This window comes from Coregonus lavaretus, assembly GCF_964263955.1.
Source record: "Coregonus lavaretus genome assembly, contig: HAP1_SCAFFOLD_4129, whole genome shotgun sequence".
NCBI classification, from domain to species: Eukaryota; Metazoa; Chordata; class Actinopteri; order Salmoniformes; family Salmonidae; genus Coregonus; species Coregonus lavaretus.
The window spans coordinates 10001-28315 of record NW_028158714.1 but is presented as its reverse complement, the minus strand read 5'-3'; the positions used below and the strand labels follow the sequence as shown (position 1 = coordinate 28315).

The window sequence follows — 18315 nt, the reverse complement described above, 5'->3', positions numbered from 1 at the left end:
CTGTCTGAATTCCTCCATCCTCCACACTGAGCTGACCTCTGTCTGAATTCCTCCATCCTCCACACTGAGCTGACCTCTGTCTGAATTCCTCCATCCTCCACACTGAGCTGACCTCTGTCTGAATTCCTCCATCCTCCACACTGAGCTGACCTCTGTCTGAATTCCTCCATCCTCCACACTGAGCTGACCTCTGTCTGAATTCCTCCATCCTCCACACTGAGCTGACCTCTGTCTGAATTCCTCCATCCTCCACACTGAGCTGTCCTGTTGACTTGTACCAGTCTGTGACCCTCCTCCTTCCCATAGGATCCCTGATGTAATATAATAATAATATAATAATAATAATATTATGATGTCTAACAATAACATGTTCTGACAGTATTGACACGTCCTGCCTTCGTCTCGCTCCCTCTGTGACATGAGTAAGGATATTTCAGAATCCATCAGCATATTGCAGATATTTTACCTCTGTGTCAAATAGTGTGAGTCCCGGGGCTGCAGAATGGTCCAACATGTCTGCTAATTCATTTATATAAATGTTGAAAAGGGTTGGACTCAAACTGCAGCCTTGTCTCACACCTTGACGTTGCGAAAATAATTATGTTCTTTGGTTTTAGATTTTTATTACACACTTGTTTTCTGTGTACATACATTTGATTAAGTCATACACCTTACCACCAATCCCACTTTGGAGAATTTTGAAGAATAGACCTTTGTGCCAAATAGAATCGTATGCTTTTTTTAAGTCAACAAAGCAAGCAAATATTTTTTTTGGTGGACGTGTTTATTAATTAGTGTGTGTAAAGTGTATATGCAATGTTTGGGGAGCAAGCCAATTTGACATTAACTTATTAAATGTTTTCTTGAAGAAAGGTTTGAATTCTTGAATTCAAAATGCAACAGAAAACCTTTCCCAAGTTGCTGTTTACGCATATTCCCCTGTAATTATTGGGGTCTGATTTGTCTCCACTGTTGTGGATAGGGGAGATGAGCCCCTGGTTCCAGACATCAGAAAAGCATCCAGAAGTTACTACCATGTTGAACAATATAAGCACAGCATTTTGCAACTCAGGTTTTTCAGCATTTCATTTCTGACGTTATCTAGACCACAAGCCTTCTTTGGTTTGATAGATTTTAGCTTTTCATTTAGTTCTTGTTGGGTTATTTGATAATCTAATGCATTTTGGTTGTTTTTAATGACTGATTCAAGGATGTTCAATTTTTCTTGAATTTGTAATTGGGTATGTTTTAAGTCTTTTTGTGGGATGTTTTTGTATAGATTATCAAAATAAGTTTTCCAAATTCCTTCGTCTTGTATGGCTCATTCTTGTGGCTTTGTCGTGCTTAAATTGTTCCACATGTGCCAGAACTGAGTGTCTTATTGGTATAATTCAATTTCTTGCGTTTAAGTTTGTTTATTCTGTTTCAGAGTTTCAAAGTATTCATAGCGTAGATTTGGGTTGTTTTGCTGCTTATATTTTTCATTTGACATTTGTCTTAGGTGTTTTCTAATTGTTTTACATTCGTTATCAAACCATTTTTCAGAAACGTTTTGTTTCTGATGTTGTATTTCTTTGGTTTTCTCAAATTTGCTTTTGATGCTGCTTTTTGGATCAAGCAATTGATGTTTCAAGTAGCCAAATTGACACCTTCCGTATTGTGTTGGTATTGTTAGATATTGAAGACCTGTATAGAGTTCATCATTTTAGTTCAATGTTACAATGAATTTCTCTGCACTGTTTGGAGCCCATCTGTACAATTTGGTTCATGTTGTAGAGTTTTTTTGGCCTGTTTTTTTGAATGGGTATTGCTGGTTAATATCTTCAGAAACACGTTGATCTGTCTGTGGTCTGACAGTGAATGCACTAATGGAGGAGGGGTCAATGTCAGTGATGGCATAATCGACTACACTTGTCCCAAGAGCTGAGCAGTAAGTAAACCGACCTAAAGAGTCTGATTCTACCATTAAGCATGTACAGGCCTAAGGCTCTACAGAGATGCACTAACTCCTTCCTGTTTTTGTTCAGTATTTGGTCAGGACTGTTTCTATTATTTATAATTGGGCAACTGTACAAGGAGGGGTCTCCAAATATGTGGTGGTTACCTCCCGCATCAGTGTAGTCAGGCTCAGAACCTGTTCTCGCATTGAAATCTCCACAAAGAAGCACATTTTACCCTCTGCCGGAAATTGAATGATTTCTGTATGGAGATTGTCAAAAAACTGATCATCATAATATGATGAATCTGAATTAGGAGCATAAGCTGCACATGTATACAGTGGGGAGAACAAGTATTTGATACACTGCCGATTTTGCAGGTTTTCCTACTTACAAAGCATGTAGAGGTCTGTAATTTTTATCATATGTACACTTCAACTGTGAGAGACGGAATCTAAAACAAAAATCCAGAAAATCACATTGTATGTTTTTTAAGTAATTAATTTGCATTTTATTGCATGACATAAGTATTTGATACATCAGAAAAGCAGAACTTAATATTTGGTACAGAAACCTTTGTTTGCAATTACAGAGATCATACATTTCCTGTAGGTCTTGACCAGGTTTGCACACACTGCAGCAGGGATTTTGGCCCACTCCTCCATACAGACCTTCTCCAGATCCTTCAGGTTTTGGGGCTGTCGCTGGGCAATACGGACTTTCAGCTCCCTCCAAAGATTTTCTATTGGGTTCAGGTCTGGAGACTGGCTAGGCCACTCCAGGACCTTGAGATGTTTCTTACGGAGCCACTCCTTAGTTGCCCTGGCTGTGTGTTTCGGGTCGTTGTCATGCTGGAAGACCCAGCCACGACCCATCTTCAATGCTCTTACTGAGGGAAGGAGGTTGTTGGCCAAGATCTCGCGATACATGGCCCCATCCATCCTCCCCTCAATACGGTGCAGTCGTCCTGTCCCCTTTGCAGAAAAGCATCCCCAAAGAATGATGTTTCCACCTCCATGCTTCACGGTTGGGATGGTGTTCTTGGGGTTGTACTCATCCTTCTTCTTCCTCCAAACACGGCGAGTGGAGTTTAGACCAAAAAGCTCTATTTTTGTCTCATCAGACCACATGACCTTCTTCCATTCCTCCTCTGGATCATCCAGATGGTCATTGGCAAACTTCAGACGGGCCTGGACATGCGCTGGCTTGAGCAGGGGGACCTTGCGTGCGCTGCAGGATTTTAATCCATGACGGCGTAGTGTGTTACTAATGGTTTTCTTTGAGACTGTGGTCCCAGCTCTCTTCAGGTCATTGACCAGGTCCTGCCGTGTAGTTCTGGGCTGATCCCTCACCTTCCTCATGATCATTGATGCCCTACGAGGTGAGATCTTGCATGGAGCCCCAGACCAAGGGTGATTGACCGTCATCTTGAACTTCTTCCATTTTCTAATAATTGCGCCAACAGTTGTTGCCTTCTCACCAAGCTGCTTGCCTACTGTCCTGTAGCCCATCCCAGCCTTGTGCAGGTCTACAATTGTATCCCTGATGTCCTTACACAGCTCTCTGGTATTGGCCATTGTGTAGAGGTTGGTGTCTGTTTGAGTGTGTGGACAGGTGTCTTTTATACAGGTAACGAGTTCAAACAGGTGCCGTTAATACAGGTAATGAGTGGAGAACAGGTGGGCTTCTTAAAGAAAAACTAACAGGTCTGTGAGAGACGGAATTCTTACTGGTTGGTAGGTGATCAAATACTTATGTCATGCAATAAAATGCTAATTAATTACTTAAATCATACAATGTGATTTTCTGGATTTTTGTTTTAGATTCCGTCTCTCACAGTTGAAGTGTACCGATGATAAACATTACAGACCTCTACATGCTTTGTAAGTAGGAAAACCTACAAAATCGGCAGTGTATCAAATACTTGTTCTCCCCACTGTATACATCATTGTCACAATAGATTGTACCTTTGTTAAGTTTTAGCCAGATGTGGTTAGTACCTTTTTTCATTTCATTCAATGCTAAGTCCTGCTTATGCCAAATGTTGATTCCACCTGAGTCCCGGCCCCGTTTAACATTTCTACGTTTGATTGATGGTAGTAAACTTTCTCTATAGCCTGAGGGACACTGAGTATCAATGTCTCCACGACACCATGTTTCCAGTAGGATTCTGATGTCCTGTCCCTTGATGTTTTTAAGACATTTTGGATTTGTTGTTTTAGAACCAACATGTGAAGAGTACAGGCCCTGGATATTCCAAGAGCTGATAGTTAATGATCTCATTTATAATAAGTGATATTCACTGGTTGAAGTGAAGTAGTTTTTTATTTTTATTATTATAAAAAAAAATACATACATACATACGTACATAAATGTATGTATGTATGTATGTATGTACAGTTGTGGTCAAACATTTTGAGAATGACACAAATATTAATTTTCACAAAGTCTGCTGCCTCAGTTTTTATGATGGCAATTTGCATATACTCCAGAATGTTATGAAGAGTGATCAGATGAATTGCAATTAATTGCAAAGTCCCTGTTTGCCATGAAAATGAACTTAATACCAAAAAAACATGAGGGACACGGAGGGCTTCTTGCTGGGTCACAGAGACCGTTGGTGGTGTTGGGGCTTTCCTCCATCATCTTCCTCCTCTACTTTTTCCTCAGCTTCTGAGATGATGCAATAGAAGCCTGCCTTTTCCAAAACAGCGTTGTTTCTTGTATTATTGTCTCTAGTGTCTTTAGAGAACTGTTTTACTTTGATGTCCTTTGTCTTCTGTCCTTTTGTCTTTCTGTTGTGTTGTTGACTAGCTATGTTATTGTTTGCTAGCTAGCTTATTTTAGGAGAGTCCCTAGCAACTGCTTAGCAACTGGTAAACAATCTAGCTAGCTAAGCTAACTGCAGAATTGTATAAAAATATACTTTTTCACAAGCTTATCTTCTTCATTTGTGTCTGGTTTTGTCTCCCATTCAGTCTTCCAGTTTTCTTTTTCTTTTTTCCAATGTACTTCACTCTAAAAACCATGTACATTTCAATATTTGTAGGAGCTCATTTTTTTCAGCAGCTGCTGCTCAATTTGGAACTCTGGAATCTATCTCTCTTCTCTCTCTGTCTCGCTCTCTCTTCTTTGTCTCTCTTCTGTGTCTCTCTTCTCTGTCTCCTCTGTCTCTCGCTCTCTTCTTTCTTGCTCTCTTCTCGGTCTCTCTTCTGTGTCTCTCTCTTCTCTCTCCTGTCTCCTCTCTCCTCTCTCTCCTGTCTCCTCTCTCCTCTCTCTCCTGTCTCCTCTCTCCTCTCTCTCCTGTCTCCTCTCTCCTGTCTCTCCTGTCTCTCTCTCTCCTGTCTCCTCTCTCTCCTGTCTCCTCTCTCCTCTCTCTCTCTCCTGTCTCTCTCTCTCCTGTCTCTCTCTCTCCTGTCTCCTCTCTCCTCTCTCTCCTGTCTCCTCTCTCCTCTCTCTCCTGTCTCTCTCTCTCCTGTCTCCTCTCTCCTGTCTCTCTCTCTCCTGTCTCCTCTCTCCTCTCTCTCCTGTCACTCTCTCTCCTGTCTCTCTCTCTCCTGTCTCCCCTCTCCTCTCTCTCCTGTCTCCCCTCTCCTCTCTCTCCTGTCTCCTCTCTGCTCTCTCTCCTTTCTGTCTCTCTCTCCTGTCTCTCTTCTCTTCTCTCTCTTTTCTGTCTATCTCTCTTGTCTCTCTTTTCTGTCTCTCTCTCCCTCTCTTCTGTGCCTCTCTCTTTCCGTCTTTCTCTCTGCTTGTGGGGTGTCTGCAGTGTCTTTGCTCTCTCTTCTCCTCGATGTTCTTTCTCTCTACCCCTTCTTTCCTCTCTCTCTCCTCCCTCTATTCCCCTTGCTCTCCACCCCTCCACCCCCTCTTAGCCATTCCTCTGCTCTGTTCTGCTGTGTGGAGTTCAGGCAGGCGTCTGCAGTGGGCATCCATCACGGCTCTGTACTGTAGGCTAGTTTCCCTCAGTCTCAGTGGTAACTGCTCCCCAGCAGGGCTCTGCTGGCTCCACACTGCAGCAGAGCAGACTGCCGCTGCTCTGACTGGAGGAGGAATAGAAGTTACATTTCTTCATCTTAATGTTGGAGGGCTTGTAGGGCTTCCTGCTCACATTTAGATACACTGGCCCTAGGTGTCAATGATGAATCTCTCTCTTTGTCGGTCTCTCTGTGCTCTCTCTCTGTCTCTCTCTCCCTCTGTCATAAGCACGTATGCTTGTACGCGCACACACACACACACACACACACACACACGGGCGCAATCACTTTTGGGTAACTAGCTACTCTAAATTAAAACACACATTGCCCCTCTCTCTCTCTCTCTCTCTCTCTCTCTGTCTCAATGTCTCTGTCTCTCTCTCTGTCTCTCTCTCTCTCTAATTCAATTTAAGGGCTTTATTGTCATGGGAAACATATGTTAACATTGCCAAATTAAGTGAAATAGATCATAAACAAAGGTGAAATAAACAATATAAAATTAACAGTAATTATTACACTCAGAAAAGTTCCAAAACAAAGACATTTCAAATGTCATATTATGTCTATATACAGTGTTGTAACAATGTGCAAATAGTTAAAAGTACAAATGGGAAAATCAACATAAATATGGGTTGTATTTACAATGGTGTTTGTTCTTCACTGGTTGCCCTTTTCTTGTGGCAACAGGTCACAAATCTTGCTGCTGTGATGGCAAACAGTGGTATTTTACCCAGTAGATAAGGGAGTTTATCAAAATTGGATTCGTTCACAAATTATTTTTGGATCTGTGGAATCTGAGGGAAATGTGTCTCTAATATGGCCATACATTTTGCAGGAGGTTAGGAAGTGCAGCTCAGTTTCCACCTCCATTTTGTGAGCAGTGTGCCCATAGGCAGACCTGGCTCTCAAGAGAAGACAGGCTATGGCAGCCTTTCTCAATAGCAAGGCTATACTCACTGAGTCTGTACATAGTCAAAGCTTTCCTTAAGTTTGGGTCAGTCACAGTGGTCAGGTATTCTGCCACTGTGTACTCTCTGTTTAGGGCCAAATAGCATTCTAGTTTGCTCTGTTTTTTTGTTAATTCTTTCCAATATGTGAAGTAATTCTATTTGAGTTTTCTCCTGATTTGGTCCCTCTCCCTCTTTCTCCTCTCCCCTCTCTCCCTCTTTCTCCTCTCCCCCCTCTCCCTCTTTCTCCTCTCCCCTCTCTCCCTCCTTTCTGTCTCTCTCTTTCATTGTTTCGCTCTAGTAGAGGCTGATGTAGATTAGAGGAACGTGGACAGAATGAATAATTAATTTATTTCATCGATGTCTGCCCTCTCTCTTTCTCTCTCTCTCTTTCCCTGCCCTCTTAAGATATTTTTTTTCTCCCTAGACCATGAGTTTATAGAGGACAAAGAGATGGAGGCAGGGATATTGAGTTTGTTTATCTATGTAGGGGCTATCATTATTTAACAGTATCTTGATCATTATATACACCACTACTCTGTGTTGTATGATAAACATCACTACTATGTGTTGGGATAAACATCACTACTATGTGTTGTGATAAACATCACTACTATGTGTTGTATAATAAACATCACTACTATGTGTTGTATAATAAACATCACTACTATGTGTTGTGATAAACATCACTACTATGTGTTGTGATAAACATCACTATGTGTTGTGATAAACATCACTACTATGTGTTGTATGATAAACATCACTACTATGTGTTGTGATAAACACCACTACTATGTGTTGTGATAAACATCACTACTATGTGTTGTGATAAACATCACTACTATGTGTTGTATGATAAACATCACTACTATGTGTTGTATGATAAACATCACTACTATGTGTTGTGATAAACATCACTACTATGTGTTGTATAATAAACATCACTACTATGTGTTGTAATAAACATAACTACTATGTGTTGTATAATAAACATCACTACTATGTGTTGTGATAAACATCACTAGTATGTGTTGTATGATAAACATCACTACTATGTGTTGTGATAAACATCACTACTATGTGTTGTGATAAACATCACTACTATGTGTTGTGATAAACATCACTACTATGTGTTGTGATAAACATCACTACTATGTGTTGTATAATAAACATCACTACTATGTGTTGTGATAAACATCACTACTATGTGTTGTGATAAACATTCCTACTATGTGTTGTATAATAAACATCACTACTATGTGTTGTGATAAACATCACTACTATGTGTTGTGATAAACATCACTACTATGTGTTGTGATAAACATCACTACTATGTGTTGTATAATAAACATCACTACTATGTGTTGTGATAAACATCACTACTATCTGTTGTGATAAACATCACTACTATGTGTTGTGATAAACATCACTACTATGTGTTGTATAATAAACATCACTACTATGTGTTGTGATAAACATCACTACTATGTGTTGTGATAAACATCACTACTATGTGTTGTATAGTAAACATCACTACTATGTGTTGTGATAAACATCACTACTATGTGTTGTGATAAACATCACTACTATGTGTTGTATAATAAACATCACTACTATGTGTTGTATAATAAACATCACTACTATGTGTTGTGATAAACATCACTACTATGTGTTGTATAATAAACATCACTACTATGTGTTGTATGATAAACATCACTACTATGTGTTGTGATAAACATCACTACTATGTGTTGTGATAAACATCACTACTATGTGTTGTATAATAAACATTGCTACTATGTGTTGTATGATAAACATCACTACTATGTGTTGTGATAAACATCACTACTATGTGTTGTGATAAACATCACTACTATGTGTTGTGATAAACATCACTACTATGTGTTGTATGATAAACATCACTACAATGTGTTGTGATAAACATCACTACTATGTGTTGTATAATAAACATCACTACTATGTGTTGTGATAAACACCACTACTATGTGTTGTGATAAACATCACTACTATGTGTTGTATAATAAACATCACTACTATGTGTTGTGATAAACATCACTACTATGTGTTGTATAATAAACATCGCTACTATGTGTTGTATGATAAACATCACTACTATGTGTTGTGATAAACATCACTACTATGCGTTGTGATAAACATCACTACTATGTGTTGTATAATAAACATCACTACTATGTGTTGTGATAAACATCACTAGTATGTGTTGTATGATAAACATCACTACTATGTGTTGTGATAAACATCACTACTATGTGTTATATAATAAACATCACTACTATGTGTTGTGATAAACATCACTACTATGTGTTGTGATAAACATCACTACTATGTGTTGTATGATAAACATCACTACTATGTGTTGAATGATAAACATCACTACTATGTGTTGTATAATAAACATCACTACTATGTGTTGTAGAATAAACATCACTACTATGTGTTGTATGATAAACATCACTACTATGTGTTGAATGATAAACATCACTACTATGTGTTGAATGATAAACATCACTACTATGTGTTGTATAATAAACATCACTACTATGTGTTGTAGAATAAACATCACTACTATGTGTTGTGATAAACATCACTACTATGTGTTGTGATAAACATCACTACTATGTGTTGTGATAAACATCACTACTATGTGTTGTGATAAACATCACTACTATGTGTTGTATAATAAACATCACTACTATGTGTTGTAGAATAAACATCACTACTATGTGTTGTATGATAAACATCACTACTATGTGTTGAATGATAAACATCACTACTATGTGTTGTATAATGAACATCACTACTATGTGTTGTAGAATAAACATCACTACTATGTGTTGTATGATAAACATCACTACTATGTGTTGTATGATAAACATCACTACTATGTGTTGAATGATAAACATCACTACTATGTGTTGTATAATAAACATCACTACTATGTGTTGTAGAATAAACATCACTACTATGTGTTGTATGATAAACATCACTACTATGTGTTGTGATAAACATCACTACTATGTGTTGTGATAAACATCACTACTATGTGTTGTATAATAAACATCACTACTATGTGTTGTATGATAAACATCACTACTATGTGTTGTATGATAAACATCACTACTATGTGTATCATTCAACACATAGTAGTGATGTTTATCATACAACACATAGTAGTGATGTTTATCATACAACACATAGTAGTGATGTTTATTATACAACACATAGTAGTGATGTTTATCACAACACATAGTAGTGATGTTTATCATTCAAAACATCACTACTATGTGTTGTGATAAACATCACTACTATGTGTTGTATAATAAACATCACTACTATGTGTTGTAGAATAAACATCACTACTATGTGTTGTATGATAAACATCACTACTATGTGTTGTATGATAAACATCACTACTATGTGTTGTGATAAACATCACTACTATGTGTTGAATGATAAACATCACTACTATGTGTTGTGATAAACATCACTACTATGTGTTGTATGATAAACATCACTACTATGTGTTGTAGAATAAACATCACTACTATGTGTTGTATGATAAACATCACTACTATGTGTTGTGATAAACATCACTACTATGTGTTGTATGATAAACATCACTACTATGTGTTGTATGATAAACATCACTACTATGTGTTGTGATAAACATCACTACTATGTGTTGTATAATAAACATCACTACTATGTGTTGTATGATAAACATCACTACTATGTGTTGTATGATAAACATCACTACTATGTGTTGTGATAAACATCACTACTATGTGTTGTGATAAACATCACTACTATGTGTTGTGATAAACATCACTACTATGTGTTGTATGATAAACATCACTACTATGTGTTGTGATAAACATCACTACTATGTGTTGTAGAATAAACATCACTATGTGTTGTGATAAACATCACTACTATGTGTTGTATGATAAACACTACTATGTGTTGTATGATAAACATCACTACTATGTGTTGTGATAAACATCACTACTATGTGTTGTATAATAAACATCACTACTATGTGTTGTATGATAAACATCACTACTATGTGTTGTATGATAAACATCACTACTATGTGTTGTGATAAACATCACTACTATGTGTTGTGATAAACATCACTACTATGTGTTGTATGATAAACATCACTACTATGTGTTGTGATAAACATCACTACTATGTGTTGTGATAAACATCACTACTATGTGTTGTGATAAACATCACTACTATGTGTTGTGATAAACATCACTACTATGTGTTGTGATAAACATCACTACTATGTGTTGTGATAAACATCACTACTATGTGTTGTGATAAACATCACTACTATGTGTTGTGATAAACATCACTACTATGTGTTGTGATAAACATCACTACTATGTGTTGAGTGATGAACTGTCTCAGACGTGTCAGCCTTAAGGAGGGGGGGAAGAGTTGGAGCCTCGCGCCGACCGACGTATGCAGCTTTTAGAGAATAAGTCTTGTTTATATCCCACACACATTCCCCTTTTAGAAAGTAAAAATGTTGTTGATATTTATTGTTTGGCTGGGTGCGTCCCAAATGGCACCCTATTCCCTATATAGTGCACTACTTTAGACCAGAGAATGGCACCCTATTCCCTATGTAGTGCACTACTTTAGACCAGAGAATGGCACCCTATTCCCTATATAGGGCACTACTTTAGACCAGAGAATGGCACCCTATTCCCTATATAGTGCACTACTTTAGACCAGAGAATGGCACCCTATTCCCTATATAGTGCACTACTTTAGACCAGAGAATGGCACCCTATTCCCTATATAGTGCACTACTTTAGACCAGAGAACGGCACCCTATTCCCTATATAGTGCACTACTTTAGACCAGAGAATGGCACCCTATTCCCTATATAGTGCACTACTTTAGACCAGAGAACGGCACCCTATTCCCTATATAGTGCACTACTTTAGACCAGAGAATGGCACCCTGTTCCCTATATAGTGCACTACTTTAGACCAGAGAATGGCACCCTGTTCCCTATATAGTGCACTACTTTACACCAGAGAATGGCACCCTATTCCCTATATAGTGCACTACTTTAGACCAGAGAATGGCACCCTATTCCCTATATAGTGCACTACTTTAGACCAGAGAATGGCACCCTATTCCCTATATAGTGCACTACTTTTGACCAGGGCCCATAGTGCGAATAGGGAATAGGGTGCCATTGAGGACAAAATCTATTGCTTCCTAGCTGAGTTGCTTTCTGTTTCGAGGCAGCTGTAGTTTTTTCTGATTTATACTAAGCTATTACCACTGAAGGCTGATGTTAGCATGCTGTTCTGTTCTACTCTGTTCTGTTCTGTTCTACTCTGTTCTGTTCTGTTCTACTCTGTTCTACTCTGTTCTGTTCTCTTCTACTCTGTTCTGTTCTACTCTGTTCTGTTCTCTTCTACTCTGTTCTACTCTGTTCTGTTCTCTTCTACTCTGTTCTGTTCTACTCTGTTCTGTTCTGTTCTACTCTGTTCTGTTCTACTCTGTTCTGTTCTACTCTGTTCTGTTCTACTCTGTTCTACTCTGTTCTGTTCTACTCTGTTCTGTTCTGTTCTACTCTGTTCTACTCTGTTCTGTTCTGTTCTATTCTGTTCTGTTCTACTCTGTTCTGTTCTGTTCTGTTCTACTCTACACTGTTCTGTTCTACTCTATTCTATTCTGTTCTGTTCTGTTCTACTCTGTTCTACTCTGTTCTACTCTGTTCTGTTCTGTTCTACTCTGTTCTGTTCTGTTCTACTCTGTTGTGTTCTACTCTGTTCTCTTCTGCTCTATTTAGGTAACTGTATGTTACCAAGTAAACTGTCTGTTCTGTGTTTTTGGTGGAATATATATCACATAGTAGTGTTGTACGTTTGGATCTACTGTAGTTGGTATTATCAGGATGATCTACTGTAGTTGGTATTATCAGGATGATCTACTGTAGTGGGTATTATCAGGATGATCTACTGTAGTGGGTATTATCAGGATGATCTACTGTAGTGGGTATTATCAGGATGATCTACTGTAGTGGGTATTATCAGGATGATCTACTGTAGTGGGTATTATCAGGATGATCTACTGTAGTGGGTATTATCAGGATGATCTACTGTAGTGGGTATTATCAGGATGATCTACTGTAGTGGGTATTATCAAGGTTCTCTGGTAAGCTTCAATGATAATGTTAACAAACTATCTCTCTCTCTCTTTCTCTCCCCCCAGTGTGGATGAGAGAGGCCGTCTGGGGGTGATCCCCTGGGATGAACAGAGACACAGAGAGATGGACTGGTGTGAAGAGGACCAGTGCAGGTAGGACACATGCATCACTATGACATCACTGTGGCCTTGGCCAATGACCAGAAAGTCAGAGTGATATTATTAATCTATCCATCAATCAGAAGTACCCACAACTCTGTTATTATTTCTGTTCCTCCTCTCCCAGGATGGTATTGGATCAAAATCTCCCAGACAATGCCCACTTCCTGTATGAGGATGCTCCTGATTGGCTGCGTTTCCGTACGGCCACGCCCCCTATGGACCTGCTGACTGACTGGTACCTGAGTCGTGCCCAGGACATAGACTCCTGCTCTAGACAGGTACTATTCCGCCGTGCTTGGGGGAAGGGTTTTACTGTCACACACACTGCCTGCAATAAGAACCAGGGGAAATGAATTACTGTCGCACACGTCCTCTGGACCCCTCATCCTAGTGTAGTGCAACATAACAGTGCCTTTGAGGCTGTCTGTCTTGTGGGTTGTTGTACCAGTCCTGTCTGATAGCTGTGTAGTGTTGTACTAGTCCTGTCTGATAGCTGTGTAGTGTTGTACCAGTCCTGTCTGATAGCTGTGTAGTGTTGTACCAGTCCTGTCTGACAGCTGTTTAGTGTTGTACCAGTCCTGTCTGACAGCTGTGTAGTGTTGTACCAGTCCTGTCTGACAGCTGTGTAGTGTTGTACCAGTCCTGTCTGACAGCTGTGTAGTGTTGTACCAGTCCTGTCTGACAGCTGTGTAGTGTTGTACCAGTCCTGTCTGACAGCTGTGTAGTGTTGTACCAGACCTGTCTGATAGCTGTGTAGTGTTGTACCAGTCCTGTCTGACAGCTGTGTAGTGTTGAACCAGTCCTGTCTGACAGCTGTGTAGTGTTGAACCAGTCCTGTCTGATAGCTGTGTAGTGTTGTACCAGTCCTGTCTGATAGCTGTGTAGTGTTGTACCAGTCCTGTCTGATAGCTGTGTAGTGTTTTACCAGTCCTGTCTGACAGCTGTGTAGTGTTGTACCAGTCCTGTCTGACAGCTGTGTAGTGTTGTACCAGTCCTGTCTGACAGCTGTGTAGTGTTGTACCAGTCCTGTCTGACAGCTGTGTAGTGTTGTACCAGTCCTGTCTGACAGCTGTGTAGTGTTGTACCAGTCCTGTCTGATAGCTGTATAGTGTTGTACCAGTCCTGTCTGATAGCTGTGTCGTGTTTTACCAGTCCTGTCTGACAGCTGTGTAGTGTTGTACCAGTCCTGTCTGATAGCTGTGTAGTGTTGTACCAGTCCTGTCTGATAGCTGTGTAGTATTGTACCAGTCCTGTCTGATAGCTGTGTAGTGTTGTACCAGTCCTGTCTGACAGCTGTGTAGTGTTGTACCAGTCCTGTCTGACAGCTGTGTAGTGTTGTACCAGTCCTGTCTGACAGCTGTGTAGTGTTGTACCAGTCCTGTCTGACAGCTGTGTAGTGTTTTACCAGTCTTGTCTGATAGCTGTGTAGTGTTGTACCAGTCCTGTCTGATAGCTGTGTAGTGTTGTACCAGACCTGTCTGACAGCTGTGTAGTGTTGTACCAGTCCTGTCTGATAGCTGTGTAGTGTTGTACCAGTCCTGTCTGACAGCTGTGTAGTGTTGTACCAGACCTGTCTGATAGCTGTGTAGTGTTGTACCAGTCCTGTCTGATAGCTGTGTAGTGTTGTACCAGTCCTGTCTGATAGCTGTGTAGTGTTGTACCAGTCCTGTCTGACAGCTGTGTAGTGTTGTACCAGTCCTGTCTGACAGCTGTGTAGTGTTGTACCAGTCCTGTCTGATAGCTGTGTAGTGTAGTGTTGTACCAGTCCTGTCTGATAGCTGTGTAGTGTTGTACCAGTCCTGTCTGATAGCTGTGTAGTGTTGTACCAGTCCTGTCTGATAGCTGTGTAGTGTTGTACCAGTCCTGTCTGATAGCTGTGTAGTGTTGTACCAGTCCTGTCTGATAGCTGTGTAGTGTTGTACCAGTCCTGTCTGATAGCTGTGTAGTGTTGTACCAGTCCTGTCTGATAGCTGTGTAGTGTTGTACCAGTCCTGTCTGATAGCTGTGTAGTGTTGTACCAGTCCTGTCTGATAGCTGTGTAGTGTAGTACCAGTCCTGTCTGATAGCTGTGTAGTGTTGTACCAGTCCTGTCTGATAGCTGTGTAGTGTTGAACTTCTCTCCTCTCTCTCTTTAGTATCAGACTGTGGTGGCCTCTCTTTATCCACAACATAAAGTGTGCCTCCCAAATGGAACCCTATTTCCTTCCTAGTGCACTACTTTTGACCAGGGGATGCATAGAAAGTGTTCTGCCTCTCCTCTAGAGTGATGGATCTAGTCCTCTGAAGGAAGAGAGGAGAGGGGGGATGCACTCTGCTCTCCTCTTGACAACTCTATCCCTTTATTTCTTCCAGATGGAGGAGAGAGTCTGAGAGGAGGAAGATGTGGCTAGTATCCTGTCTACCTTTTCCTCCTCTCTCTGCTTCCTCTCCTCCTCTCTCTGCTTCCTCTCCTCCTCCTCCTCTCTCTGCTTCCTCTCCTCCAACTCCTCCTCCTCCTCCTCCTCCAGCCCTCCTTTCTCTGAGTGGAGGGAGATCGCAATGTGATTCCTGATAAAATCAGTTTCTTTGTTCTTCTGCCGAGCAATGAGCTCTCTCCCTCATCCTGTTTTAATTGGTGGGCGTCTCTCTCTTCATGCATTACTACGGTACCCCCACCCCCTACCTCCCTACCTCCCCCCTCCACACCTCCCTACCCCCCCTCCACACCTCCCTACCCCCCCCTCCACACCTCCCTACCCCCCCCCTCCACACCTCCCTACCTCCCCCCTCCACACCTCCCTACCTCCCCCCTCCACACCTCCCTACCTCCCCCCTCCACACCTCCCTACCCCCCCTCCACACCTCCCTACCTCCCCCCTCCACACCTCCCTACCCCCCCTCCACACCTCCCTACCTCCCCCCTCCACACCTCCCTACCTCCCTACCTCCACCCTCCACATCTCCCTACCTCCCCCCTCCACTCCACACCGCCCTACCTCCCCCCTCCACACCTCCCTACCTACCTTCCCACTCCACACCTCCCTACCCCCCTCCACACCTCCCCTCCACACCCCCCTCCACACCTCCCTACCTCCCCCCTCCACTCCACACCTCCCTACCTCCCCCCTCCACTCCACACCTCCCTACCTCCCCCCTCCACACCTCCCTCCCTACCTCCCCCCGCCACACCTCCCTCCCTACCTCCCCCCGCCACACCCCCCTACCTCCCCTCCACACCCCCCTACCTCCCCTCCACACCCCCCTCCACACCTCCCTACCTCCCCCCTCCACTCCACACCTCCCTACCTACCTTCCCACTCCACACCTCCCTACCCCTCCTCCACACCTCCCTACCCCTCCTCCACACCTCCCTACCCCCTCCTCCACACCTCCCTACCTCCCCCTTCCCTACCTCCCTCCTCCACACCTCCCTACCTCCCCTCCCCACCTCCCTACCCCCTCCTCCACACCTCCCTACCTCCCCCTTCCCTACCTCCCTCCTCCACACCTCCCTACCTCCCCACCTCCCTACCCCCTCCTCCACAACTCCCTACCCCCTCCACACCCCCCTACCTCCCCCTTCCCTACCTCCCCCCTCCCTACCTCCCCCCTCCCTACCTCCCCTTTGAGCAACTTAATGGCCATGCAGGTGTTCTGTTCTCTGATTGGATGTCCTGTCTGTCCATCAGGTGGACTGTGCACTGTCATTGGTGCGTCTGGGGAAGGAGCGGGATATCCCGGGGTTGGAGCGGCTGTGTGATGACCTGGTAACCTTGGAGACGTTGGTGTACGAAACGGCGTGCGAGCTCAGCCTGACACTAAGGGACTTGCAGCATCTCAGTGACATCGACAAGCTCCGCCTCCTCATGAAGAACGTACGTACATGCCGTGTGTGTGTGTGTGTGTGTGTGTGTGTGTGTGTGTGTGTGTGTGTGTCTGATTGTTCCTCTGTGTACCAAGTCTTTGAGTAGGAGTCTTCTAGATGGCTTTCATCTCCCCAACTCCTGACACCCAAATCCACCTCTAGCCCCTAGACACTTCCATCCTTCCCCAGTCCTCTCAGATCTACACAAGAGCATGTAGTGCACTACTTCTGACCAGGGCCCACAGGCCCATAGAGCTGTGGTCTAAAGTAGTGCACTATTAAGGGAATAGGGAGCTATTTGTGACTCAGCCACTGACTACCTGTGCTGTGCATCTGTCTTTGCCTTCCCCCTTCCAGTCCAGTGCAGAGCGCTATGTTAAAGATGTGTTCCAGTGGATGGTTCCCTTCCTGCATCGCTGTGAGAAACAGAGCTGTGGCGCTAGTGAGGCCCTGCTGAGAGAACACCTGGTGACCCTCTCTCTGCAAGACCTCTCTCTACCTCTGGCCGTCTTCCAGCACTCCAAACCTGACGTTAGTGTACACACACAACACTCAGAGACCTGTCGTCCTTAGCAGTGCCCTAGAGGGTTATGGTTAGTGCCCTAGAGGGTTATGGTTAGTACCCTAGAGGGTTATGGTTAGTGCCCTAGAGGGTTATGGTTAGTACCCTAGAGGGTTATGGTTAGTGCCCTAGAGGGTTATGGTTAGCCCTAGAGGGTTATGGTTAGTACCCTAGAGGGTTATGGTTAGTGCCCTAGAGGGTTATGGTTAGTGCCCTAGAGGGTTATGGTTAGTGCCCTAGAGGGTTATGGTTAGTGCCCTAGAGGGTTATGGTTAGTGCCCTAGAGGGTTATGGTTAGTGCCCTAGAGGGTTATGGTTAGTGCCCTAGAGGGTTATGGTTAGTGCCCTAGAGGGTTATGGTTAGTGCCCTAGAGGGTTATGGTTAGTGCCCTAGAGGGTTATGGTTAGTACCCTAGAGGGTTATGGTTAGTGCCCTAGAGGGTTATGGTTAGTGCCCTAGAGGGTTATGGTTAGTGCCCTAGAGGGTTATGGTTAGTGCCCTAGAGGGTTATGGTTAGTGCCCTAGAGGGTTATGGTTAGTGCCCTAGAGGGTTATGGTTAGTACCCTAGAGGGTTATGGTTAGTGCCCTAGAGGGTTATGGTTAGTGCCCTAGAGGGTTATGGTTAGTGCCCTAGAGGGTTATGGTTAGTGCCCTAGAGGGTTATG

General features: G+C 42.5%; 1 protein-coding gene across 1 annotated transcript in view; it reads left to right on the top strand.

The window, feature by feature from the left end:
- The window catches only part of LOC311123670 (NBAS subunit of NRZ tethering complex-like), a gene marked incomplete at both ends in the record, with an annotated part of 49461 nt that overhangs the window by 21150 nt on the left and 9996 nt on the right, over nucleotides 1–18315 (top strand). Inside the window, 4 exons of the mRNA XM_084197914.1 lie at nucleotides 13147–13233; nucleotides 13367–13520; nucleotides 16911–17096; nucleotides 17444–17617. Of these exons, the coding sequence (XP_084054040.1) occupies nucleotides 13147–13233; nucleotides 13367–13520; nucleotides 16911–17096; nucleotides 17444–17617 (601 nt within the window). The remainder of the gene's footprint in view (nucleotides 1–13146; nucleotides 13234–13366; nucleotides 13521–16910; nucleotides 17097–17443; nucleotides 17618–18315) is intronic.